Source organism: Semicossyphus pulcher, unplaced genomic scaffold (genome assembly GCF_022749685.1).
Source record: "Semicossyphus pulcher isolate SPU_LCO1_2020_fin unplaced genomic scaffold, fSemPul1.0.p SCAF_22, whole genome shotgun sequence".
Classification (NCBI taxonomy): domain Eukaryota; kingdom Metazoa; phylum Chordata; class Actinopteri; order Labriformes; family Labridae; genus Semicossyphus; species Semicossyphus pulcher.
Genome location: NW_027211696.1, coordinates 8,575,688 through 8,601,759, shown reverse-complemented (window position 1 = coordinate 8,601,759; position 26,072 = coordinate 8,575,688). Strand labels below are relative to the sequence as shown.

The 26,072-nt window shown below is 42.5% G+C and overlaps 2 protein-coding genes across 5 annotated transcripts in view; one reads left to right on the top strand and one right to left on the bottom strand.

The window, feature by feature from the left end:
- Positions 1 to 11,569, top strand: part of unc5cb (unc-5 netrin receptor Cb) — a 133,232-nt gene extending 121,663 nt beyond the window's left edge. The window contains exons 11-17 of the mRNA XM_069673829.1: positions 17 to 104; positions 264 to 435; positions 5,974 to 6,207; positions 6,773 to 6,922; positions 7,009 to 7,173; positions 8,588 to 8,766; positions 10,975 to 11,569. Of these exons, the coding sequence (XP_069529930.1) occupies positions 17 to 104; positions 264 to 435; positions 5,974 to 6,207; positions 6,773 to 6,922; positions 7,009 to 7,173; positions 8,588 to 8,766; positions 10,975 to 11,134 (1,148 nt within the window). The 3' untranslated portion in view covers positions 11,135 to 11,569. The remainder of the gene's footprint in view (positions 1 to 16; positions 105 to 263; positions 436 to 5,973; positions 6,208 to 6,772; positions 6,923 to 7,008; positions 7,174 to 8,587; positions 8,767 to 10,974) is intronic.
- A 1,278-nt stretch (positions 11,570 to 12,847) lies between these two features.
- Positions 12,848 to 21,586, bottom strand: bmpr1bb (bone morphogenetic protein receptor, type IBb). 4 transcript variants are annotated; one of them, XM_069673827.1, is made up of 11 exons: positions 21,467 to 21,586; positions 19,564 to 19,666; positions 19,166 to 19,268; positions 18,955 to 18,958; positions 17,959 to 18,042; positions 17,730 to 17,874; positions 16,397 to 16,589; positions 16,003 to 16,300; positions 15,748 to 15,923; positions 15,528 to 15,658; positions 12,848 to 14,208 (listed from the first exon to the last, which is right to left on the bottom strand). In XM_069673827.1, the coding sequence occupies exons 1-11, from the start codon at positions 21,523 to 21,525 to the stop codon at positions 14,083 to 14,085; spliced, it is 1,422 nt and encodes a 473-aa protein (XP_069529928.1). In that variant the 5' UTR covers positions 21,526 to 21,586; the 3' UTR covers positions 12,848 to 14,082. The 4 variants fall into 4 exon arrangements, with proteins under 4 accessions (XP_069529928.1, XP_069529926.1, XP_069529927.1 ...); XM_069673825.1 differs by lacking the exon at positions 18,955 to 18,958 and having other exon boundaries at positions 17,959 to 18,055; XM_069673826.1 differs by lacking the exon at positions 18,955 to 18,958 and having other exon boundaries at positions 16,397 to 16,583; positions 17,959 to 18,055.
- Between the last annotated feature and the right edge of the window lie 4,486 nt (positions 21,587 to 26,072).

The window sequence follows — 26,072 nt, the reverse complement described above, 5'->3', positions numbered from 1 at the left end:
TGTTTTGGTCTCCCAGGGGTGAGCCTGCTCATTCCAGCGGGGGCTATTCCTCAGGGCAGAGTGTATGAGATGTATGTGACGGTTCAGAGGAAGGACAACATGAGGTACGCACTGCCGTCTGCTGCATCAACGCCCCAGAGCTGTGTTTACCCCTGTCAGCTCAGCCATGTCACCCTTACACTGACTGCTGTCACTGTCTCCACTAAACAGCATGTGTGTGTGTGTGTGTGTGTTGTTGTGTGTGTGTGTGTGTGCACCTCCAGGCCGTCTGTGGATGATGGCCAAACCGTTCTGGGTCCCGTGGTGAGCTGCGGGCCCCCCGGGGCCTTGTTGACTCGACCCGTCATCATCACCATGCACCACTGTGCCGTGTGTGACGGCCAACAGGATTGGCTGATCCAGCTCAAGAACCATTCGCTGCAGAACCAGTGGGAGGTGAGAAGCAGGGTGAACACTGTGAGATAGTGGAGTCTGATGTCTGTCACCATGTTCAGGTTTGAAAATGTGCTTATGACAGCCATGTGAAGTATAAAAATTTCATGTTAAAATAATATAAACATATGCAGCCACTGAATAATTCACACTGCATATGATTGGCTGAATATCCTGCTTACAAACAGGGCCATGTCTAGAAGTTTTTGACTTGGGTGGCCCGACTGGGGTCAGTCGGTAAGTTGGTTTGAACTTAAGTCCCAATCATAGTTAATGTGGTAACACCTGGGCTTGCCAGTCAGATTTCAGGTGGGACCCATGCCACCCCAGGCCACCCCCTGGCAATGCCCCTGCTCAAAAAGACCAAACAGAAATTTATTGTAATAAACTGGCGTGGGACGACAGATAACGAATGAAGGAAGTGACGGGATCAACGTGTTTGCTTTTGTTTGTGCAGCTCAGCACTCAGAGAAAACCCCTGCTGCAACCAGGTGCTGAAATAGTAAACCTGTGATATCAGGGAGCGGGCTGGGACTGTTTTTCCCCCAGACTGTTTCCTCCTACTTTTATGAATGCCTGTTTTTTTGTCTGCTGTGCTGTGTGTGTGCGTGTGTGTGTGTGTGTGTGTGTGTGTGTGTGTGTGTGTGTGTGAGTGTGTGTGTGTGGATGCGTGCACATGTGCTGTGCGTGTGTTTTTGGAAGCCCTGTGCCTGCGAGCTTCATCATTAACAGCACTGATGATGATAAGTTGGGTTGCTGAGGGCAGCAGTGGGAGTGTTTTCTGCCTATGCCCCTCTATCCTTCTTTATTCCTCACTTTGTGTCTGTCTGTCACACACACACACACACATAGAAACACATTCGCACACAGACGCACAAAAACAATAAAGTTACCACAAAACAGATCATTTGTAGAGAAGTTTAGCATCACCCTCATTACAAGATCTGCTTTAGATTAGTCATCAAGGATTCAGTTTTTATGTCTCTCCAGAAAACTCTGTCTGAAGTGCTACTGATAAAATAATACACAGACTGTTGTAGGCAGTAATTTGCATCTTTTTCTTATATGTTAAGACTACGGAGTCCCGCTGGTGACATTTGAGGGGAACAAAATAATTTGTGGCCGCAATATAATAACGCGTGGCGACGATTTAATTATGCTTAACAGTTGTTATAAATGTGTCAGGACTCTACATCACAATAACCTGGTGAGACGTGCCCCCTCCCCATCCAGCTCATCATGTATATGTGACACAGTTGAGCTCCGTCAGGATGAGAGTGCAGCTCCACGCAGCAGAGGGTGGAGGTGCAAATCACACACAAAACAAGAGCAGATTGCACGGAGCAGAAACACTTCATGGTCGATCACCATTAATACAATAAACTTTGGGAATCGGACCTCGAGAAGGAGCAGGTAGCGGGAGCAATTGTCATGGTGGTAATAATGGCCGCAATCCATTCTCAGTGAATTCGTATTGACAACAGCTCATATCTATCTTAGAACATTTTACACTTTAATAGACAACAAACTTCAAACCGCACGGACGTGGCCTATGACCAGTTCTTAGTTTATAATTGACAGAGCCGTGAGGATACTTTCAGGTGACGAGCGGATGCGACGACATCGATGCACACTCAACCCACGTTGGAGCTGTTTATTTGAGACACAACGCGTGGCCACGAGATAATTAAAGGAGCAGTTCTCCCCTGGAAAAAGCCTCTGTCAGTCAAAGCTGGTGTTCTCTGTAATCAATAGAAGCAATAATATGTGAAATTAGCGCCATAGCTGTGGAGGAAGTTGTACAAACAGCTCGTGGTTTCGCCCATTCTACATTCCTACAACACCCAGCGTGCATTGCGCCCCTGCCTCTGAAAGAAACAGCCCAGCGAGAGACGCTGGAGTGAAAAATCTTCAGGTCTGCAGTCTACATTTCAAACCGGACGATTTTGAACGAGGCATGACATCAGATGCGGGCATCCTTGATTGAGGGAGTGTAGTTTATCGAGCTCCCTGGACTCCGCCAGATAACGCGTTTTACATAATCTTCTGTAGTCGTAGTTTTCCAGGGCCCATTGGAGAAGCGGATAGCGTCCTCCAAAGGCACAGAGCCAAATTGCATTTTTCTCCTACCGTAATGGCATAAGCTCCCCATAAATAGCATGATAGGACTGAGGTTGAAAATCGGCGAAGTGGCCCTTTAAGTTGTGGTTATGCATTACAAAATTTTTCCCCTCAAATGTCACCAGATGGGCTCTGTATAAAACAGCTAAGTTTGTCTTCCATGTCATCTTTAATGAAGTCTTGCATGCAGGAGTGTGCTGAGACTTCTCTAACGTGGAAGGTGCCTAAAAAAATAATGTCGCAGCAAGGCCTTTCATTAAAAGGATGGTTGAATAAAAATCACTAGAAAGCCTGTAAAAATGTTTCTTCTCCAAAGAATCGGGATTTTAGTCCATATTGTGAAAATGTTGACACACTAGCTGGAGTCTGTCCAGGCATATACTGCACAGGCCAGTCACATAGTGAGAATCCAACTACTTAGCAGCAGTCTGCTGTATATCCACTATATGTCCCCCTGTCAGCTCATCACTGAGTCGTGCCTTGGATAACATCTTTTTCAGGAAGACTTTGCACAATCTCCCCCGCTGATGTGATGATAAGACTTATGGAGCAGAAAAAAAAAACCTGCCACAGCGCCGGCCCCACATGACTTTGTGACATTGATGAATGAGTCGGGGGCAGCCAATAAAGCTCAGAGTAAACTGAGTAATAAAACCCAGAGAAATCTGAGTCTAACTATTGATCAGGGGTGAAATCTTCAGGCAGATGTTGAGGAGTGAAACTTTAATGGCCCTCCAGTCTGTTGCATTAAGAAACACCAGTTTAGACATGTTTAATTTGTCGATCCAGTTAAGTATTACAGATCTGCTAGCTGAAATGGACACAGACACAAAGCAGGAGGCGTTCAGTGAAAGTTTATCACTCAAAACTGATGCTTTTTTACACTTTTTAGTGGATCTGATGACGTGTCTGGTCATTACAAATGTAGCCAGGGAACAAATTTCCATATCACGTATATTGGAAAGGACCTGGTCTCCCATGAGGGCTACAAGCTCGCTATTGATTACATCTGTGACCTGTCAGAAATGCAGATGGTAATATCCAAGGTGACAGCAGCTTCCTGTATATGAGCTTCTCTTCCCACTGCGGCCAGCCTCCATACTGCGTGCGTGAATTATTGCTTTATATGACACGCTCTGTCAAAACGCGTATTCATCACTGCAGCGGGAACAGCAGAGACGAGCTCCTCTGAAGAAGTAATTCACGGAGATTTCTATATATAAAGTCGCCCTGCTAAGAGAAAAAAAATCAGTTCCATCGGCTCCCTGGATTTTGCACTCCTCCCTCATTGACTCACACACACACACACACACACACACACACACACACACACACACACACACACACACACAGCGTCATTGAGGAAACGGGGTGTAGTGATGATGATGAAGACAGCAGGTCATGTAACGAGGAACATGTGGCCCTTTCTGCTTCAGTACCTCTCCTACAAACATGAATCCTCCAACAGCTCTAAAAAAAAAAAAAACCTCTATGCAGATGATGTCAAAGAATCTGTGAATAAATTATGATGTGTGAATGTGTGTGTTTACATGTTTGATTGTTTGTGCCTGCACACACATGTATGGAGCCTACTTTTCCACTGTGTGATCTAATTATCCCCCAATAAGGAGCCCCAGCGCCTCCTCCCCCCAGGAGCAGTTAAAGAGTCTAATGATCAGCCATAATACTGCTGTTAAACGGCCTAGCTCACAATAAAATACTGTAATTCCTCTTCTGTCTCTCATAATAGGCTGAATTAATGCCAGTGTGCTGCTCACAGGAGTGTTTGGATTACTGAGAGAAAGACAGCGGGAGTAAGAGAGAGAGAGAGAGAGAGAGAGAGACATAAGTGTGTTCAGAGCAGACAGGCTTAATGAAAGAGAAATATGTCCCAGCATTAGAGCTTTTACAGAGGTCAACTACAAATGGTCTGGATACTCACTCTTCCATTACCTCACATGCACAGAGGCAGGGTGTCAGACACTACTAATTCTTGCTTGCTGGGTGTAATATCCAAAAGGACACAGCTTGTGTGAAAAGGCCATGACCCTTGGTTCCAGTTTACTCCTTAAAATGAAATTAAGATTCAGTTCAGTGTCGGGGGTGGGGTTCGGCACGATAAGAACTTACTATGATGGCAGAAACCATGTTTGAGGAAAATTTATTTGACGTGTATTTTGATTTTATAGTTTGACTCATGTCCCATCTGTTAACATGGAGGAGGCGGGCTTTGTGACCTATACTGCAGCCAGTCAGCAGGGGGCGATAGAGATGTTTTGGCTTCACTTTTAAAAGGGAGCTGTCATGTCGTCCATCTTTTTATACAGTCTATGGTCTGTACATTAAGAGTAATGCAAAACCAGAGTCAAACCCCTTGTATGTGCACACATACTAGTACTTGGCCAATACAAATGATTCAGAGTCTGATTCTACAAAAAAACACGTCATGCAGCTTTAAGTTATGAAAGTACATCATAATTGTATCCACATTCTAACTGTACACACTACCACAGGAAATGAACAATGTAATAACTTGACTAATTAAGTTTAAATGCTCTGTTTTTATAAACACACAAACGCACGCAATTAAAGCTCCTGTGAGGAACTGTCGTTTGTGTTGATTTTGGCGCCCCCTGTGGACAAAGCCGTACTTTATCTCTTTGCAGATTTTTTTCCTGTTCATGCTCAAGTGGTGGTTTTTAACAAAAAGAGTCATATGTATCACTCACTTTAAATGTTTGCCGTGAATCACTTCATCTGACACCTACCCCCCACATTAAAAATAACTATATAGAAATAATCAATCTTGTCGCTGATGGTCTGGTTTGCTTTTGTAGGTCATATAGAGGAATCAGAATTTATTTCAGTCTGTTTCATAACCAGCAAAAAAACTCCTCACAGGAGCTTTAAATTAGACATATAGTAAAAACTGCTTTGTTTTGATGCATGTAGATTAGGGACCAAACTGTCACTGCTTTCATGCTTTTGATGTAACAGCTATGCATGTTGGTGTACTCTTTTATCATGCACAGACATATAGACAATCACTCAAATGACTAAGTAACATTACAAATAGAGCTAAACTTGCTGTGTGTAATTATCTCCATTGAATGGTGATGTATTTCGAAGTGGTTTAGATTGGATAGTCTCTCTTCTCAGATTGAAACAGCATTTAATTAGATGTAGAAAAACATTTTAGTTGTTAACAATGACAATATGTAAAGAAACTTAATTGGCACAGCGTAGCAGTGACAGCAGAGAGGCGATTCATCTTCCCCTCTTATGTTCTCATCTTTTCTCTGTATTTTCTCTACTTATAAATTACAGTTATAAAATCCTTGTCTATCTTTATGTGTTTTTTTTTAGCCTATTGTCTCCCACACTTGTGTCACTTTCTTCCCCTTCCTGTCCGCCTTGTAGGACGTGGTGGTGGTAGGAGAAGAAAATTTCACCACGCCGTGCTACATCCAAATGGATGACGAGGCCTGCCACATCCTGACGGAGACGCTCGGCACTTACTGCCTCGTGGGCCAGTCCCTCAGTGCTTCGACCACCAAGCGCCTCAAACTGGCCATCTTCGGCCCCGTCACCTGCCCCGCCATGGAGTACCACATCAGAGTGTACTGCCTGGACGACACACAGGACGCACTCAAGGTAAGGGGGCTCGTTCATTTGTCTCAGCAGCTTGTAAAAATTAAACCAATTTTAAAGCATTAATGATGTTTGTGAGTGACTGAAGTGTTCATGCGTGTAGGTGTAGCCAGCAGCTGAGTTGTGGGAGGCAGGATGTGAAGTCTTTTGTGTTTATGTGTCACAATAAGAGTCGCTTTCTTTTGGAAAGCGCTGCAGCTTCTAAAAGATATAGCTGCTGCCCAAACGCAAAATAAGCCGCATTTATCCCCCTCCTCTTCTGTTTAATACCTCCGTCTACCTACACGGAGGGAAGATAAGGAAGGATTATTATACCGAGCAGGGATATTAAACAGGGTTATTAAGTTTGGGAATGGGTAATGAGAAGTGATAGTGATCCTGCTGCAAGGACATTGAAGTCGCTCTCAGATGACAGGTCCAGATTCAGGTTTATAAAGCCCTGCAAGAGGATGATGAATATACTACAAAAACCATTTCATTTGTCATTTGTCATCAGAGCTACAACATTTATTTTGAGGTCAATATAAATGATTTAATATGCTGAACAATTGTCTGTTTGTGTATTCAGGAAGTGCTACAGATGGAGAAGCAAATGGGTGGGAAACTATTGGACGAACCAAAGACTCTCAACTTTAAAGACAGCACCCACAACCTGAGACTTTCCATCCACGACGTCCCGCACACGTTGTGGAAGAGTAAACTACTAGCCAAGTACCAGGTAAACTGCTTACACTTTATTTCATAGTACTCTCGCATGCTCTATGACAGCTGAGTAAATCGTCCTCCCTCTCTTCCTCTCTGCAGGAGCTCTCCTTTCAGCAGGTGTGGACCGGTTCGCAAAGAAACCTGCACTGTTGCTTCACCCTGGAGCGGTTCTCTGCCAGCACAGTGGACCTGGCCTGTAAGATATGTGTGCGCCAAGTGGAGGGAGAAGGACAGATATTTCAGCTGGACACGACACTCTCAGAGGTACGGCCGATACTTTACTTAATGTAGTCTTAACTCTTCCGTTTAATTTGTAACATCTTAAAAGGTTCTTCTTGTCTCGAACTTTTTAGCCCTCTTGTTATAGAGTTGTACCGATACCGATACTAATATCTGTATTAGTGCTAGTATCGGTATCAGTATAGTATTGATACCCATACTAGTGTCTGTATCAGTACTAGTATCAGTATAGTATTGATACCGATACTAATATCTGTATTAGTACTAATATCAGTATACTATAAATACAGTATTAGTATCAGTATCAGTATAGTATTCATACCAATACTAGTATCTGTATTGGTACTAGTATCAGTCTAGTATTGATACTGATACTAATATCTGTATTAGTGCTAGTATCAGTATCAGTATAATATCGATGCCGATACTAATATCTGTATTAGTACTAGTATCAGTATACTATCAATACAGTATTAGTATCAGTATCAGTAAAGTATCAATACTGATACTAGTATCTGTATCGTACCAGTACTGGAATCAGTATAGTATCGATACCGATACTAATATCTGTATTAGTTCTAGTATCAGTATCAGTATAGTATTGATACCGATACTAGTATCTGTATCAGTACTAGTATCCTATTAGTATAGTATCGATACCAATACTGATATCTGTATTAGTACTAGGATCAGCATACTATCGATACAGATACTTATATCTGTATTAGTATTAGTACCAGTATCAGAATAGTATCGATACTGCTACGAGTATCTGTATCCGTACAAGTATCGCTATCAGTGCCGATATTGGTATTGGAGGGGTACTCTGTATCAGCTGATACTCAGGTCCAGGTATCGAGATCTGTATCAGGGAGAATAAAATTTGGAACATCTCCATCTTGTTACTTAGCTCCTGCATTTCCACCAACAACAGCTCTTTTCAACTTGTTTCTTTGCTTTGGGAGATACTTGAATGAATGCACTTTATCTTCTTTGCAACGTTCACAAAGACAGACAGAGACTCTCGAACCCTGCAGCCTTTTTTACCGTCCCTCCTATGACACGACAAGAGCAGAGGGGGAATAATCACCCTGTAGTCCTGCTGCACTTGCTCCACAAAGGCCATCTGGCCAGGAGAGTGGAGCATGAGGGATGGAGGAGCACACGGGCTTTGTGCTCAGTAATGAGATGAATTACAGGACATGCAGTGCAGGCCTGTGTCCCTGCCTGGCCTCACCTCATTTGTCTCTGGGTCCTGCTCTGGTTTTGTAACAGGACCTCCTGCACTTAATCCTCCTCATGCAATATATTTGAAAATCACTCAGCTTACATAAACCAATGAATGGCAGTAAGCAAATAACTTCCACTTTTTATACAACCCAGAAACCTACGTAATATTTAATTTGGGTGTTAAATCATGTCCATGCTCTGTGTGCAGGATTCCCAGAGTATTGACACGTCTCTGCTGGACCCGGCCAGTAACATCACCACGCTGGTGGGGCCAAACGCCTTCCGCATCCCCGTCTCCATCCGACAGAAATTGTGTGGCAGCCTGGATGCACCGCAGACCAGGGGAAATGACTGGAGGATGTTGGCCCACAAACTTAACCTCGACAGGTGGGTAGAGGAACAGAGCTGGGAGACAGTGACTCAGATTCAGGTCCTTGGTGCTCACAGGAACAGGCAGCCATCAGGCTTTTTAAGGAAAATGTAAGAGATGAAGTCAGAGAGCGGCGGCACACAATTTTCCAAAAAGCTGCTTTTAAGAAAATTAAGCTGTCAAATGTTTTAAGATAACATAGGGGATAAATGTGTGTAAAAAAAATCATTTGTTCTGTTGGAATGTGAGTCTCTGATAAAACATCTGTTGAACTGAGATTAATTGAGCCCAACTGAACTGAGACCGACAGAAAGAGAGAGAGACAAAGATAGAACGACGCCGCTCTTTTCCAAAACGCCACCCATGCGTCTTAAATGACTTGTGTGTGTGTGATGGAGGTACAGTGTGTGTCCATTTATAAGGTCCCAGCTCAGCGGGGCGGCCTTATCACAGGCAGCAGCTGCAGATTGACGAGACCACTGACAGAGAGTGTGGCGTGAAGGAAGGAGACACGAGAACCAACCTCTTAGTCACCACCCACAGTGATGATACACAGAACAGAAAGTGTATTCATAGATTTGATTTTTTATTTCTTAAAATAAAATCCAGGATTTTGTGTGTGCTTATTTTGAATATCAAAAACTGGGTGACGAACGGATTAAAAAAAGTATCTGTGTGGAAGAAAATTGAGTTTTATAAATATCCTCTCTGCTACGCATGTTATGAAAGATCTCTTTTCTTAAATAGTCACTTATTTAAAGGGACTCTGGTGTGTAATCAGCAACTTATTTGCATATTACTTTAAATTATCTCTTAACTTTATGTACATAAGATTTTTTTCCTGTTCTCATTGTAAGAACTTAATTTATTGTAAACAAAAACCACAGTTGAGACAAGAGAAAATCAGCAAAAAAGCTACAAACATTGTGCAACACATCAGTTTAATGCTAATCTAAAAAATCTATTCAGTTCAACCATGAGTCCCATGTTACCAAGATGAGTCAGTTTTTAACCACTGAAAAGGAACAAGCAATTTCAACATCAACCTCACACTTTATAAGAAGTGAGCTTCTTGGTTTCTAAAGTGAGGCAAATGCTCACTTATGGCCAGCAGGGGGCGAAAAGGAGTCAGATTAGATGAGAAAATGACATTATGTGCTTGTTGATTTATAACATCAGTTAACATCTCCATCAGCAGTTTTTTGTCTCATGTTAGCATCAAGTGTTCTTTAATTCAGCACGATGTTCATTTTGTCAATTATAGTCCTATTTAGAGTTAAAGTTGTAATCTGGAAGTTCTCAGTTTCGTTCTCTTTGGCGGCACCTTATGGCGTTAAACGATAATTGCGGGAGCACACTTCCCAGATATTCAGACAGTGTCGCATGTGTGACGTCCACGGTTGGCTCCGGCTGTAACTGTTGATTTTCCTCGCTGACGGTCGCTTTCCTTTTCAGACTGTTTGCCTTCATCTGAGCGCCAAATTTTTATTTTTTTCTTTGGATTTTCACTTATTTTTGAAGTTGTATCTGTAGTCATCCATCTGTTCTTTGTTGGTTCAGCCATAGTAGATTACTGTTTACTCGCAACACTTGCAGAGACCGGAAAAGCAGCCGCTTAGCTCCGCCTACCCTCTCTGGCAGACCAACCACTGCTGGGTGATGGAAATCGCGTCACTAACTGGGCGGTGCTTGTGATTTCTTTCTGCGAAAGTCGCCACCAACAGCCATAACAGTCTGTAATACTAAAAATGCGGAGGCTTTCATCAGTGGCCCATAGGCTCAATCACCATTGTGTTACCTCATTCGGTGATAGATAGTGACTTAACAGACATTTATTTACATGAAAATCTTTGAGATTATTACTTCGGGGGTATGTCTTAGCGCGTGACTACCTCTGATTGACAGGTTGCTACCCCAGCCACCTGTGAACCTGTATAGAGGTAATCCTATTCATCCTATCATCCAAATCAGGTCACATCTGATGCCAAAAACACAAGATTACGACAGCTGACATGCCAAACTTCTTACTTCAAAAGTTCAGAAACCAATGGGTGACGTCATGGTGACGTACTACAGTTTTTTTACACAATCTATGGGGAGAGACTTGAGATGATGATAGCAAATACATAAAGGCAAATAAAGTCTTTCTTATAAACAAACAACTTCCTGTTACGTCTGAACCACTCACCCACCCCTCTCTGTTTTTGTCTCTGTTTTCCATCCAGGTATCTAAACTACTTTGCCACCAAATCCAGTCCGACGGGAGTGATCTTAGACCTGTGGGAGGCCCAGCATTTTCCTGACGGCAACCTGAGTCGCCTGGCCCAGGTGCTGGAGGAGATGGGACGCCATGACAGCCTTGTTCCTTCAGTGACTGATCACTGACATCCGCCCACCGGGGAGCGCGACATTCCAGGGAGGAAGAAGACATTAAAAAGAAAAATAAGAGCGGAGGGACACCCATCGCAGTGACAAATAAACGTACACGCTCGCAGATTATGTGTGTGTGCGTGCGGAAGTAAGACGATACAAACAGCTAGGTCTACTCAGCCATGACCCAGTTAGACATTGGCAACAAAGGGTGTAGAAACTTGGAGGGTAAACAAGAATCTCTGCCAGTCATTTCTCTCTGGCTGTTCCTCTCTCTCTCTCTCTCTCTCTCTCTCTTTCTCTTTCTCTCTCTGGTACAACGACTTGATATTTTTGGCTCTAGTTTCCTTGGAAACAGCTGTCCGGTTATTTGGATGGACTGAGCGGATATATGGATGATGCCCTTGCGATAAAAAACAGTCTACACTTTCAGAGGTCAAAAGGATCAGAAGAAGCAGCATGGCTCGGATCACAGGGAGATCTCACTCGCTCTCCTGAACGCGCCTATCGCAGCTCCATGGAGGAGCGTGTGCTCTGTGATAACATAGTATTTAATAATACGCCTATTTATACATCTTTTTTTTGTATGTTATGGAATTCTTTGCAGTGTCCTCACATTTCTGTTTCTTCTGTCATTCTGTTTGACTGTATCATAGCACCCCCTGGTGGACACTCGCAGTAACGACTCATCCTGTCAGCCACACTTACATGTACAGAAGGAAATCGATGATGTAACCATTTCTACAGTTTTAGTGTTGCTGTTGTTACTGATATTAATACTTTTTATTCATGTTATGTTGAATTATTGATTTTTAATTATGTGTGCTTCTTTTTTAAGTCTTAAAACATTTTTTATGCGCTGCATTGGTTATGATTTTTTAACTTTATTTAATTTGTTTGCATGTTTTTACCAGCTCAATTGGCTTTTACCCTTAAATAAAGGGTGATAAAGACATTTTGTCCAAACTAAATAAAATCATGACTGATGCTGATGAATTGTATGCTGTTTAGATGATATCATCTACATTAAAGAGACCAGGCAGAGCGAGGACGTAGATACTGTAGTAAAGGGAATCAAATAGGTCTATTTTTATAGGAGCAACGCAACTGAATACGACTGCTTTGTACCAAATGATTGACACACAGTGTATGAGGTTAAACTTAATACAGGAGGCGATCATGAATTTTCTTTTTTTGTGTGTTCACAATTGAATGACATCATCTGTGATTTGAACTTCTGTGTTTGTACATTAAAACAGAAGCCATGACGCGCTGTGCAGAGAAAACAGTGATGGTTGTAAATGCAACATTCCTTGGATGCAGCGGCGCTTGTGACTGTTTCAGCTCTTTCTTTTTTTTATGGCAGATGTCCCAGTTTTGTTTTTTTTATGTAAAGCCGTCTATGCAAACTTTTGCATCTTTCTGAAACAATCTTTCTCAGCGGGCTCGCCTTCGCATTCCCTCGTCGTTCTTCAGCTTCATGATTATTATTGTGTATAGTGAGAATGTAGCCTGTCTGTTTCTGGCACTCATGATGTTCCTTCGCAACTGCTTGCATCTCATCTGTCAAGTTCTTGTACAAAGTGTAAGAAAGAATTTTTAAGACTAATAATAAATTATATTTATATGCAACATTGAACAAAGAGTGTGAAGATGTCATTTGTCTGAATCTTCCATCAACATAAACAGAGACGCATTGAAGACACGTTATCGTTTTATTTAGGGGAATGTTATCCAGATCCACTCGCACACTCTCATTTATCACATATTTACAGGTTAAATAAGGCAAGTGTAACAGTGGAAGAGTGGACGGACATATTCTGTACACATCAAAAACACATTTTTAACATCCAGCAAGGCAATAATTATCAATATATTTCACTTTTACTTTGTACACATGATGTGAATGGATGGAAGAGATGAGGACGGAGAACAAGGCCTCTTGTGTATGTTGATCGTTTTTCTTCTTCTTACTGTTTTCTACGGAAGCCCTTAGCGGACATGCATCCATACATTTTATTTACTCCGTTTTCCCGCGATAACGAGTAATTTCTGGACGTTTTTATCGAGATCTTGACTTATTTTTCTTTTTATCTCGAGATAACGAAGCTGGTTTTCTCGTGATGACTAATAATTTTCCAGCGGTCTAGCAAACACAACAGGCTGGTCACTGTGATATGAAAGACCAGAACATGCCATGATGACATTGTGCACGCTAATGACCTAAGTTGAGCCTGTTTCTATGTTTGTTTTGTGCTTTTGAGTTATGATCATCTGACGTTACGGTGGTGCTGCGCCGTTATCTCGTTATTACGTGATAAATAAGTCAAGATCTTGAGAAAACAACCAGAAATAACGGGAATATTACGGGAATCATGGGAAAACTAAGCAAATAAAATGTACGGATGCATGTCCGCTCAGGGCTTCCGTAGGTTTTGCATTAAAATAGTAATAATAATTCTATCATTAATGAGGTCACTGAGCTTGAATTCAACACTTCTTTGGATGGAGTTGACAGTGACAGAGTCAAAAAAAAGGACCCTGAACGCAGCACTGACAGTACAAAAGACTGCACGTATAACACTGCTCTATGGCTTCAGAAGGAGCTTCCTCTGTAAGAACCAATCAGAGGGATTTCAGTCCTCCTCTCCTGCTATGAAGGGTTCCTGTCCGCCGCCCACAGGGACAGTCGGCACCGGACAACCACTCAGCTTTCACAGAAAGCACAACCTGAACTCTTGTTCTGAGGCAGACGTGCCTCACACCTCTCCTGACATGATAAATCTTCCTCCCGGCTCCCCGTCCGACCATTATCTGTATCAGTCATCCTTTCTGTCAGCTTCCTTTGTCCTTCATTCACAACCTCTCTTCTTTTCCCTTTCTTCTATCAGCCAGTGTTAGCGGCGCGGGGCCGGTGGCAGTGACACGTCCCTTGTGACGAGAGCATCTCTCTTGACTCTCTGTCACAGTTTGATGTCTTGGGTCTCTAACATCTTGGCCAGGGTCTTCTTCACCCTCAGGGCTGTGAGGCGAGAGGCCGGGTTGTGGGCCCAGCACTCTGACATCAGTTTCCCCATCTGCCGCAGACACTGAAGACACACATGGACATATATATTAAAATACAACAATACTTTTTATACAGTCGCTGTTTTGAATCTGTGTTAGAATTGATTTATTTGTTATAAATGAATACTATAAGCTATTTTCAGAATAAAAGTCTGGGGTTTGCATGTTTTTGTAGGTAAAAGTTTAAAGACAAAGTCACACTGGGTGAATTAATCCACCTTTCTGAAAATAAATGACCCAAAATAAAGTTCAAAATAACATAAAACCTGATGAAATTAATCAGCCTGTTTTGGTTAAACTTAGCCGTACCAATATGTGGTTCAAAATAACCACATATTGGTACGGCTGAATGAATAAACAAATGAAAATAATACAAACACTAAAAGGTATTGATTGTTTTAATCACCACTCGTCTTGACTACTGTAATGCACTCTCTGTCTCGCCTGCAGCTCGTCTTTAAACTGGTAAACATAAACGTGAGCACATCTCTGTTCTGGCCTCCCTTCACTGGCTCCCTGTGCACCTTAGGATTGATTTTAAGATTTTATTAACTTATATACTTAAAAATCGGGCTTGCTCCAATCTTTTATCAAGAACACTCAGATCTACAGACCAGTTACTTCTGGCTGTCCTAAGGTCAGAGTTGAAGCTCAGGGGTGAGCGAGCCTTTTCAGTCGCAGCTCTAAAGCTCGGGGACGCTCTGCCTCCACGTGTTGGGCTGTCCCTAACACTGCCTGTTTTTAAATCGATCCTCGAAACACACTTTATTCCTCAGCTTTTGGCTCTGCATGAGAGTTATTATTCTTTTTCTTTTCCTATTGGTCTTCTCACGCCTTTTACTATTTAATTGTCCTGTTGTGTGTTGTTTTTAAGACGTTGTTTGACTGTGAACACAGTAGTTTATGTATACTGGGAGACCTTGTGGGTTTATTCCCATGTGTACCTGGTAAAGTTGACCGCATGCTGTGTTGGAGCTTTTTAGACCCAGTGTTTGGTACCACAATGGACCCAAATACAGTTAAAGTGACAGTTATTTTTAGTGTGTGTCCTCCAGCTCTTAAATTAATCAGTTCACCAACCTACATGGATTCATTAACTACATGTTACCGTTTATAACTGCAGACGATATTAATTGAACTTTCTAATAAACCACTTGCTCTACAGTTGTGAGCGTGTTTGATAAAATAAAGCAACCCAAATGTTTTTTCCCAACCTGGCAACCCAATGTGTTCTTTTTTTAAGCTTATTGTTGCTCTTTAAATAATTTACTGACTATTAATAAAGACATTAAATCATTTTGCTACTAGTTTCTAGCAGTGCATATGTAAGAACTTAGACTACCTCATCACTGGTCCAGCGATTAGCAAACGAAGGTCTCTGTTTCTTGATGCAGACGACCTCCCTCATGTCCTCATAGGACGGATCAGTGGGCACGAGGTCGTAATAGGGCAGCTGGTACTCCTCCACGATGCCTTCAGGAAAAACACGAGTGGTTGAGAGTGAGAATGAAAACATCCAGACATGTGAAGATCATTTGAACAACAAGAAAAAGTGTTCTTACCTCCTGATATGCACCGTCGGGCCATTTCCCAAACGATGAGGCCAAAACTGTACATGTCGGCCATGATGAAGGACTGGAAGTAGCTCCTGTTGAGTGTTTCATCCAACACTTCAGGTGGCATGTAGCGCTTCGTACCCACTCTTAAGTTGGGAGGGATATCCACCTCATTGGTGTCACTGCGGCAGAGAAAAACTGTTTTATTAAACGTCTAAGAAACACTTAAACTGAACTAAAATGAGTGTGTAAGTGTTGTACCTGTTAAACTTGACGGCCAGCCCGAGGTCTGCTATACAGCAGAAGCCGCTCTTTTTCACCAGGATGTTTTTACTCTTCAGGTCTCTGTGAGCGATGGCCGGCTTGCCCTGCGTGCCGTAGATCTCAGTGTGCAGGTGACACAGGCCGGATATGGAGGAGTAGGCCAGCTTCAGCAGAGCCTTGACGTCTAACGTGTTGGACTTGAGATAGTCGTATAACGATCCATTCTCGTGGTAGTCTGTGATCAGGTAGAGCTGAGTCCACGAGCCGGTTCCTTTAATGTCTGCTGCTATGAACCCTGGGAGTTTGGAGAGAAGGGATGTACAAAGACGCAGTTAGCTTTAGCTGATGTTTCAAGGAGCCACTTTCATGTATTCCTTTTATGTGACCTTACCCAGTATATTGTCGTGTCTCATCAGGAAGGTCTGATATATCTCCGTCTCTCTGAACCAGCTCTCCTCCTCTGTGGTGAAGAAGACTTTAACGGCCACTCTCTCTCCTCTCCACTTGCCCATCCACACCTCTCCGTATCGCCCTTTTCCAATCTGCTTCACCATCTGAATCTGCTTGGCGATGGTGCGCTGAACCTGGACACAAAAAAGGGGGATTGTTTTTATGTCATTGTCCTTTAAAAAATACTTTTACATGTTAAAATACTTGTCAATAGTTGGTACATCATCACAATCACTTTTGTTATGTGTTGTTTTTAATTTTGGAAACATGGAAGGCACTTAGAATTAACATTTTTTGTTAGGTGGACCTTTTGTCTTAATGTGCAAAAGCAGAGATGTATTAACAGCTCTTAAAGGGCCAGTTCGCTGATTTTCAACCTCAGTCCTATCATGCTATTATGAGGAGCTAATGCCATTATGGTAGGAAAAAAATGCAATTTGGCTCTGTGCCTTTGCAGGACGCCAGCCGCTTCTCCAATGGGCCCTGGAAAACCTCCGCCAGACTACTTAAAACGCGTCATCTGGTGGAGGCCAGGGAGCTTGCTGAACTACACTCCCTCAATCTAGGACGCCCGCCTCCGATGTCATGTCTCGTTCAAAATCGTCAGGTTTGAAATGTAGACTGCAGACCTGAAGATTTTTTAGACGATCCACCGGTATATTCTCGTCGTATTTCGGATTTGACTGCTGCAAAGTATTTCACTCCAGCGTCTCTCGCTGGACCGTTCCTTTCAGATGGAGGGGCACAATGCATGCTGGGTGTTGTAGGAATGTAAAATGGGCGAAACTAGAGCTGTTTGTACTTTCTCCACAGCTATGGCGCCAATTTCAATTATTAATCGCTTCTATCGATTACAAAGAACACCAGCTGTGACTGACAGCGGCTTTTTCCAGGGGAGAACTGCTCCTTTAAGGAAACCATATTGTAATACATGTTTATATTTCGGCTTCAAATTTTAAATGATTTTCAAATGATTCAAGAAATTTGATTTAATAACTAGCTTCTGAAGTGTGTAAAAAGTTTAAAAAATATAGTTTCATATGTTTTTGGATTGGTTATAACACAAAAAATGTACATGATTATATCTGTATTATTTCTTATTAAACATGTATTATTGTATATATTTATTTACACTGAAAAAATATTCATAATGATAGCATGAATCTGACTACATCCTTCACCACCCAGTTAAAGTATGCAATAATGTAATGAGCTACACTGTCCTCAGAGTCCTCAGCCTGAGGCGTTGCAGATGTGCACTGATCTTTTCCTACCAGCAGAGGGAGTCCTGATCCAGAGCCAGAGCCGATGCTGCGCGAGTGCTCGATCAGGTCCTTCAGGGACTCCCCGGGGGGGATGTAGGTCTCCTCCTGCTCGAGATCGATGCTGTAGCGCGGTGTCGACTCCTGCCGCTTATATCTGCCACACAAAAATGAAGCACTTTTTAAACATCAGGATGTAAAATTGTCTTCATTAATGTACGAGATGTCTGATGATTCTTACCTGAAGTAGCAGAAGATGAGGATAAGGCCGAGGATGATGCTGCAGACTGTGATGGAGATGAAGAGAGCCATGTACTGGATGCTGCTGTCGACATAATCTAAAACAATAAGAAGATATTTTTTATGATTTTATCACCTTTATTGTGAGACGGAAACTGTAAAATTAGACGGGACAGTGGTGTCATTTGTTCACTCTTATCTCCTCCAACATCTTTCTAATTCTCATCGGCAGGGACAACCTACACCCCCCCTCCCCCCCTCACAGCGTGTGATCGATCACATCCCCTTCCTGAATCCAACAGATCAGCTGTCACTCTGACATCGCTACAGAAACCCCAGAGGCCTGAAGCAGCTCTGGGGCTCTAGCCTTTCTGCGGTGCTCCTGCCTATCACACACACACACACACACACAAACACAGGGGATACTTCATAGTGAGCACAGAACCACACACACACACACACACACAGGAGGATTAATAGACAAAGAAAAACTGCATGAACAGCAAAGCGTCCTATAAACCAAACGCAGATTAATGGAGGTAAAGCGTAGCGCTGGCTATAAGCAAACCTTTTCAGAAGAGAAAAAATGGCGGACGATTAAATAAGTAGCAAACGTGTCTGTTGCAATCGCGGATTACTTTGGTTATTACAGTGTTATAGCTGATAGAAGGACTGCCAAAAGAAAAAAAGTGTTGAAAAATTAAACTCTTTTATTTCTCTCCAACTGACTCGACAAATCGGTTTGTCATCGTTTGCTTGAAGGTCAAATTAAAGTTTGTTAGGCCGTGCAGAAGCGTTAGAAGTGTGTTTGTGTGACAGCGAGAGGGACAGATAGAGAGATAGAATGTGTGTGTGTTGGTGTGTTGCCGAGTAACAGATGGACAGATACCTCACATCCGTCCCGAGGCAAGAAACTCAAGCAGGCCCCGGGGAGAGGCTGTCCTTTTCATTAGAGGGTGAGAGAACAAGCCGAGGCTGCAGGCTCTGTTTCACCTGCCCCTCTCTCTCTCTCTCTCTCTCTCTCTCTCTCTCTCTGCCCCATCAGCAGCCTGTGCAACTTCACTCCAGCCCCGCGCTGTGGTTTGTAACAGTTTAAACTGTCACTACCCATCACCACCCAGCGTGGCCTGAACGAGCCCGCTCTAAAAGCCACTCAGGCCTTAAAGTGGGGCCGGATTTCAGCGTGTGAAAAAGTGTGTGTGTCTTACCTGATGTCACGAGCGGAGGAAGAGTAGGATGCAGGTCTCTGTTGCAGTAGTCCTGATCCGTGCAACACTCGATAGCTCTCCTCAAGCGTGCATTCCCCGTGTCCTATCACACACATAAATAAACTTTAACTTTACATAAAACTAATTAAGAAACAGTAAAAGCAAATATTTACAGCCACACTTCTTCCTAATGAGAACATATGACACTTCTCCACTGTTTGTAGAGATAGAGTTGAGTCAAGTTTAAACAGGTCTCATAAAAAGCTGCAGTGAGTCAAGGAAAGCTCATAAAAACTAACACCAGCTCATGAATAAGGGCAAACATATACAGGGGAGTCAAAGTGTTCCTACAGGCTGATACACACACACACACGTAAAGACACAAACAGCTGACTTACTCGGCACTGGAACTCAGAGCCAGCGAGACCCAAACAACCCCTGGTGATCACAGCCATGCCTCCGTCCTCCTCCTCCACCATGGTGAAGCAGTAACCGTCAGTCCTACGGAAAAGCGCAAACACTATTATTACATAGGCTAACATTGTGTTAGAGTTTATTTTGAGCCTAATCATCAAAGGTGTTTATTCTTATTAATGAAACCTAAATCCTTTCAAACCTCTTTATTTTGAAGAGAGATTAAAGGCTTTTTTTGGTGCCTTTTATGCCTTTATTTAGAGAGAGAGGGGAGTGGATAACGTTGGAAAAAGGGAAGAGAGAGTGGGAATGACACGGCAAAGGGCAGAGAGTAGAAGTTGAGGAGAAGGCTGCTGCATCGAGGACTATAGCCTCTGTGTGGGACGCGTGATTTAACCGCTGACTCCCACAATGCACTCCTACAACACTGGTAGACTCCTAATGGAGAGTTTAAAAAAAATAATTATTAAAAACCAAACCAGAGATTTACATTATTACACACATTGTCCTTGCTTGTAAAGCAAAGCACTACTTGACTTGATTCACCCAACTGTACAGATTCAGGTGTTTATGCTAGTAGTGTCAGTTCGTAGCCGCCTCATGGCGATTTTTCCTTTATTGCTGTACATACCTACCAATACTTATTTCTGTGCAGTATCACTTCACTTCATCTCACTTCACATGTGCAATACTTCTTTACTTATCTTATTAGTCTGTACATACTGTTTACTTATCTTAGTCTGTGCATACTGTTTACTTATCTTATTAGTCTGTACATACTGTTTACTTATCTTAGTCTGTACATACTGTTTACTTATCTTATTAGTCTGTACATACTGTTTACTTATCTTAGTCTGTACATATTTTTTTAGGATACACTTATTGACTTATTTTTATATGCCCTTTATTGTAATGTTGCACTATCCACTTTGCTGCTGTAACACTGTAAATCTCCCCGTTGTGGGACAAATTAAGGATTATCCTATTTTATACAGATCTATAGAAATTAACATCAAAAAAATAAACAAAACGAGTCCTAACTGAAGTAGTTAGTAACTGATGTCCATACTTACATTTTCAAATTGGCACTTTCAGCCCTAACTAATGCTGACTTAAGTGAGGCATTTATCTGAAGCTTTGTAGAACTTGATTGACATATGCAGGAGTAAATGTGTAAAATCCAGTCTAACCTGAACCTGGATCCAAGAATCTTCTAGAAATAGTTTCAATCGTTCATCAATGAATTTATTAGTTGATAGATAAAAAAACAAATAGACAGTTTTTGAAAAGGTTCAATCCTTTCAACATTCTCTGACTTCAGATTGTCTGCTTTTCACTGTTTTAGATCCCTGTAAATTGAACATATTTGCAATGAAAAGCATTATGACATCACATGTCATGTTGGCATCTTAGAAAGTGGCTGATTTCTTTATTATTATTATTTTATGTACAAACCAAAGGGGTAAATAAGAAATAATAATTAAAAGGAGAATGAAGAAAGTCAGTAGCTGCAGTCTTAGAAAAAAACAGGATTTATCCAGTAATGACTCTCAAGCACTGATATGATCATAATAATAATATTCATATATTCATCATGTGCACCTGTATGTCTGTAAATACAACAAATGCCCTGTGCCTGAGTATAAATATCTCTAATGTGAGTGGGTGGGCTAATGAGAGCGGCAATAAGCTGAGCCTCTGGAGGCCTGAAGGATCTCATTAAAAGGATGTAAGCTAAAGTAAACATTTCTTATCAGGTGATTAGAGCTCTCTAAGATAATTACTCTGGATTATTATTGTGTTGTCTTTTAATAGTCTCCAGATAAAGACTTATTATCACAGTCGGAGTGTGTGAGCATAGTGTGGTGTGTGTGTGTTTCAGCGTACATGCAGGTGTTGTTGACGGAGTCTTCGGGGCAGTGATGGTAGCAGTGACACCAGAGCATGTTCTGAGCCGAAACTGTGGCCGTGCTGCCGCTCTCCTCCGCCCGCCGCTCCGACCCGCCCTTCCAGCCGTTCCTCAGCAGCATGGTGTCCAACATGTTGGCTGCACACACAGAGAGAGAGAGAAAGTGGGATCAACACCACCGCAGACCAAAACATCTGGGCACTCGTCGAGCTGCAGCAGAGCCAGAGGAGTAAAACTTAAGTACACATACCTCAGGAAAATTAAAGAGGGAATAAATCAAAGGATCCAAACACCGTCTCTGCCCTTCTTAAACGAGTCCTTTGACTTAAATGCAAATGAAAAAGTATCAGAGCTCTGCCTTGGCATCATTACCATGGCGATGCGATCCACAGAAAGTGTGAATATGTGCTGCTGAAAGAAACCCTGCTGTTCTGGACTGGACTCAATGTACCTGCATGAAGTCTGGAAGCAGAATAACATCACTCACCAGAAAGAAGTCTTTGTGCTGTGTGTGCGTGTGCATGTGTATTCAGTGTGAGTAAGCAGAGAGTGCGTAATGTTTTTTAACTGTGTAAGTCAGAAGTACAGTACAGCAATATTCAAGAGAAGCTATTTATCCTTATTAGGCACGGCTACCAAACTTCCAGGGCGTGAGCTTTATGCTATCACTAATCGTATCCTTATTATTAATCACTCCTATTCATTTGAAAAGTGTTTAAAGAGGGGGTATTATGCTGTTTCACATTTTATGACATATATATATATAATGCTACAATGTTGGATGTCCAGACTAAACGTGGGTGAAGTTTCAAATCTGTAGGTAAAAGTATGTTGGAGTAATCCCCAGGCTTCTCAGCTCAGTCTGCAGGCTGCTGTGAACGCCAGCTTTCACACTGTTTTTTCTACACGCTTCACTTTGTGACATCATAAAGTGTCGGAGAGCTGGCCAATCAGAGGAGAGTGGGCTTGTAGGGGCGGAGTTTCTTAAAGGGACATACAGAGCAACAGTGTGAGAAAAGTCCACAGGTATCACAGAGTGAAATATGAAGCTTGAAATTAACATAATACCCCCCCTTTAAATAAACCTGAGTAATATTGCAACTCACCAAAATTCCAACGTACACATTCAGCCTTTTACTAATCAATCAATGTATCAATACATGTTTGTTTATATGACACCAAATCATAGCAAGCAGAAACCTGAAGCAGAACCAGACTCATCGATGAGCAGCCATCTGCCACTACCAGCTAGGCAGAGACAGTGGGCTTGAGTAAGAGTCATTATGGCACTTTTATCAACTCATTTTCATCCTACAATCACTCTCCAGGGGCGCTGGTTTAGCTCAGTGGTTAAATTGCTTGTCCCATGTACAGCAGCTCAGTCCTCGAAATGATAGCCCAGGGTTCGACATCTACCATCAGCCCTTTGTTGCGTGTCATCCCCACTCTCTCTTTCCCTGTTTCCTAAACCATCCACTGTCCTCTCCGTCAATAAAGGCATAAAAGGCCCCAAAAAATAATCTTTAAAAAAGAACCGAAAAGAATCACTCTCCAAATTGCGCAAGGCATTACAAGACATTATCATGTAGTTGTCAGAACCACTAAAAAAAGCTAAATTATAAGTAAAGAGGTCACTGGATTTATGGGACTATTTAATGTGTATCATCTGAAATGAGGAATAACACTTCCAGCAGGCTACAATCACAGAGAACTGCAGCACCAAAACATACGAGTCGAGCCAAGTGCAGTAATACAGCACACGTGTGTTCATATGAAGCAGGAGCAGGGTAAATATTATTGGTCTGGACTTGCTCGTCCTTGAAAGTGTTAAACGACACAGCTGCTGCTGAACACTGGATCAATCCAGGAAGTGATTTAAACAAAAGGAGAATCAATCTTTTGTTATTTAATTGGAATAACCAACATTATTAAGTATTAGAATTAGTTTAGAGTTGAGTTAATCACTCCCTTTAAGAAAATAATGTTTTACTAATAAAGAATTAACAACCACTAATCCAGCATTAAATCATTTCCTATTAAGAATTATCCATTGTACAATTATAGTGTATTTACTGTAATATGATTACAACAATGGCTACTGTTACATAGTGATGGGCTGACACTTATACCCCTTTCCCACCGAAATTAACACGCTGAGGCCGGTTTTTCAGACCTGCGTATAATGGCCGATTGTCTCTTTTCCCATTGCCAGTGAAGTATCCTGCTTTCAGTCTATTTTCTGCTGCGTCACCGTCTGACGTCACAAACAGGCCGGAAACAGGGTTAGTAAACGGCGAAGATGTTACGGTTGTTAGGTCGTTATTGTATCTGTTACTCATTCAGTCTGAGTATCAAGCTCGGCGCCGACGAATTTGGAACGATGTTCGAGCGCTGCTCGGACGGGGATGGGCGGAATTTGTAGCTGAGATGAGTCGCAGAAGTTACCGACGGAGCATAGCATCGTGCCGGATAGGGGGCAGAGATTAGCGTGTCGACACAGGTTTTGTGTTCCCATCAATGATGATCGGAGCAGAGGGGATAATAACCCGGGTCTGAATGCCGATTGTAGCCTTTCCCATTAAGCAAAGAAGCCGGGTGTTAGTGGGTCTAAGCAGGTTTTTTGAACAGTGAGAAAAAGGCTATAGAGACAGACAACCTTTCACACTCAATCTCACACCTAACAATTTCGAGTCACCAATGAACCCAACGAGCATGTCTTTGGACTGTGGGAGGAAGCTGAAGGGAACCCACGCATGCACGAGGAGAACATGCAAACTCACACACAGAACGGCCCTCTACATCCAAACCTGGATTCAAACCAGGAACCTTCTGGCTGTGAGGCGACAGCGCTAACCACCACTGCACCACCGTGCAGCCCTCTTCATACCCTTAAGATCAGATATCTGGAGGTGCATGCAGTCATCAGCAGATGAATAAAACCAGTTCCGACAGCAGCTCGTCCCTGAAGGCTCCTGTGGTCAGACAGCTGAACAGTGTTGTGTCACACTAGACGGATGTCTCCCTCTCACTCTCTCACTCTCTCTCCTCTTCTGCTCTCTTTATTATCACTTGATATAATCAAGCTGTATATTTTATAACCTATAATATCAAGTTACACAGTTTTTCACTTGTGCTGAAAATCCGATGCTTGTATCTATAACAACAGCTTCCTTATACTTATACAAATATAATAGTTAGTAGCTCTAAGCTAAGTGGTTTTTGTTCTTAAAGCGGTACCCTGCGTCCTCCCAACCTTATCTGTGTTACTGTTTCTCTCCGAGGGGAAGTTTGCGGAGGTGTTCCCGCACAGTGGCCTTGGTTTGTCCATCACATCTGCTTAGTAAGCGTGCAAAAAAACACACTAAAAAAACCAGACACAAGACAGGAACGTCTCATGAGTTCGTCAGGCTGTTGGATACATTCTGTCCACATCAGCTCTGTTTTATTTAATCGTCTCGACGGGAGTCAGCGGACAGGTCACTCCGGGGAGAAGCGTTACAGGAGAGCTGATGTAAGGGGAGGAGGATTCTGCCACAGCTTGTACGTCTTCAGCCTTGAAAAGATATCACAGTACAACTTTGATGATCAAGCTGGCCTGTCGAGCTGCTCGGAAAACTGCCTCAGAATTCCCAGCAGGGAACGCCTTCCTGTTTGCCAGTTCGGATACAAAAATACCATTCTTACTGACACCTTGTTTTTCTTTGTTGAACTGAGCATTGTTTAATATATAGTATGTAAAGCGGCAGTACAAACTGAACAGCAATCACCTCCTACACATAATGAGCTTTTAATGTCGCCCTCACGTACGTTACATTCTGCTGTCGTGCACGCCGCTCTGTGTTTGAATGACGTGAGGGCTTTAAAACCAACTAGAAAAAGTTGTTTATAATCTCTAAGCAAACTTTACCTTCTGTTTAATCTCTGAGGAAACATAAGAGCGGTATATAAATGAAGCTTTGGTGTATCAGAGCGGGTTAATGCAGAGCCACTGTGTGTTCAACAGACTCTTAAAGAGGCGAGAGGATGTGAAGCCAGCAGGAGTGTGAAGGTGGACGCCATCTTTGTTACACTCAGAGCATGTTCTTGTATTTTTCTGAACCCACACACACATCGATAAATACAAAAAGCATAAAATTACCGCATAATTACACTCACTTTGTTTTCTCTTTGTCTCTGTCTTGCCCACACACACACACACACACACACACAAACACACACCAAACAGACTTGCTGTGTCAGCGAAGGGGCACACTCAAGGTCACCCCGAAATCTGATCTGCATCCCCCGCACATTCCACAGGCTGTTCGTCAAACTAGAGACACACACACTCAGAGTCGGTATAATACACACACACGCACACGCACACACTTGAAGCAATTAGAAGCTACATAGTGAATGACTCCAGCTGCAGCACCTTCACTCGCAGCTCGTCACCATCATATCAGCATCTTCGGACACCTCCGCTCTGCGTTAAGCTTTTGTCAATGTCTTTCTATAGTGACTGACACCAGACCTTCTGCTGGCTCTATGACATGCTGGTCATGGGACACTCTCAGTGGTGACAGAGGTAGCATGACAGTGAGC

What these genes read in the sequence shown, in the direction of transcription:
- bmpr1bb (XM_069673825.1), bottom strand. Translation starts at nt 21,525, where the DNA reads ATGCTCTGGTGTCACTGCTACCATCACTGCCCCGAAGACTCCGTCAAC. An exon ending in TCCGTCAACAACACCTGCAT is followed by an intron (nt 19,667 to 21,466) that starts GTACGCTGAAAC and finishes GCTTTTCCGTAG; the next exon opens with GACTGACGGTTACTGCTTCA. An exon ending in GAGACACGACAATATACTGG is followed by an intron (nt 16,301 to 16,396) that starts GTAAGGTCACAT and finishes CCAAACTCCCAG; the next exon opens with GGTTCATAGCAGCAGACATT.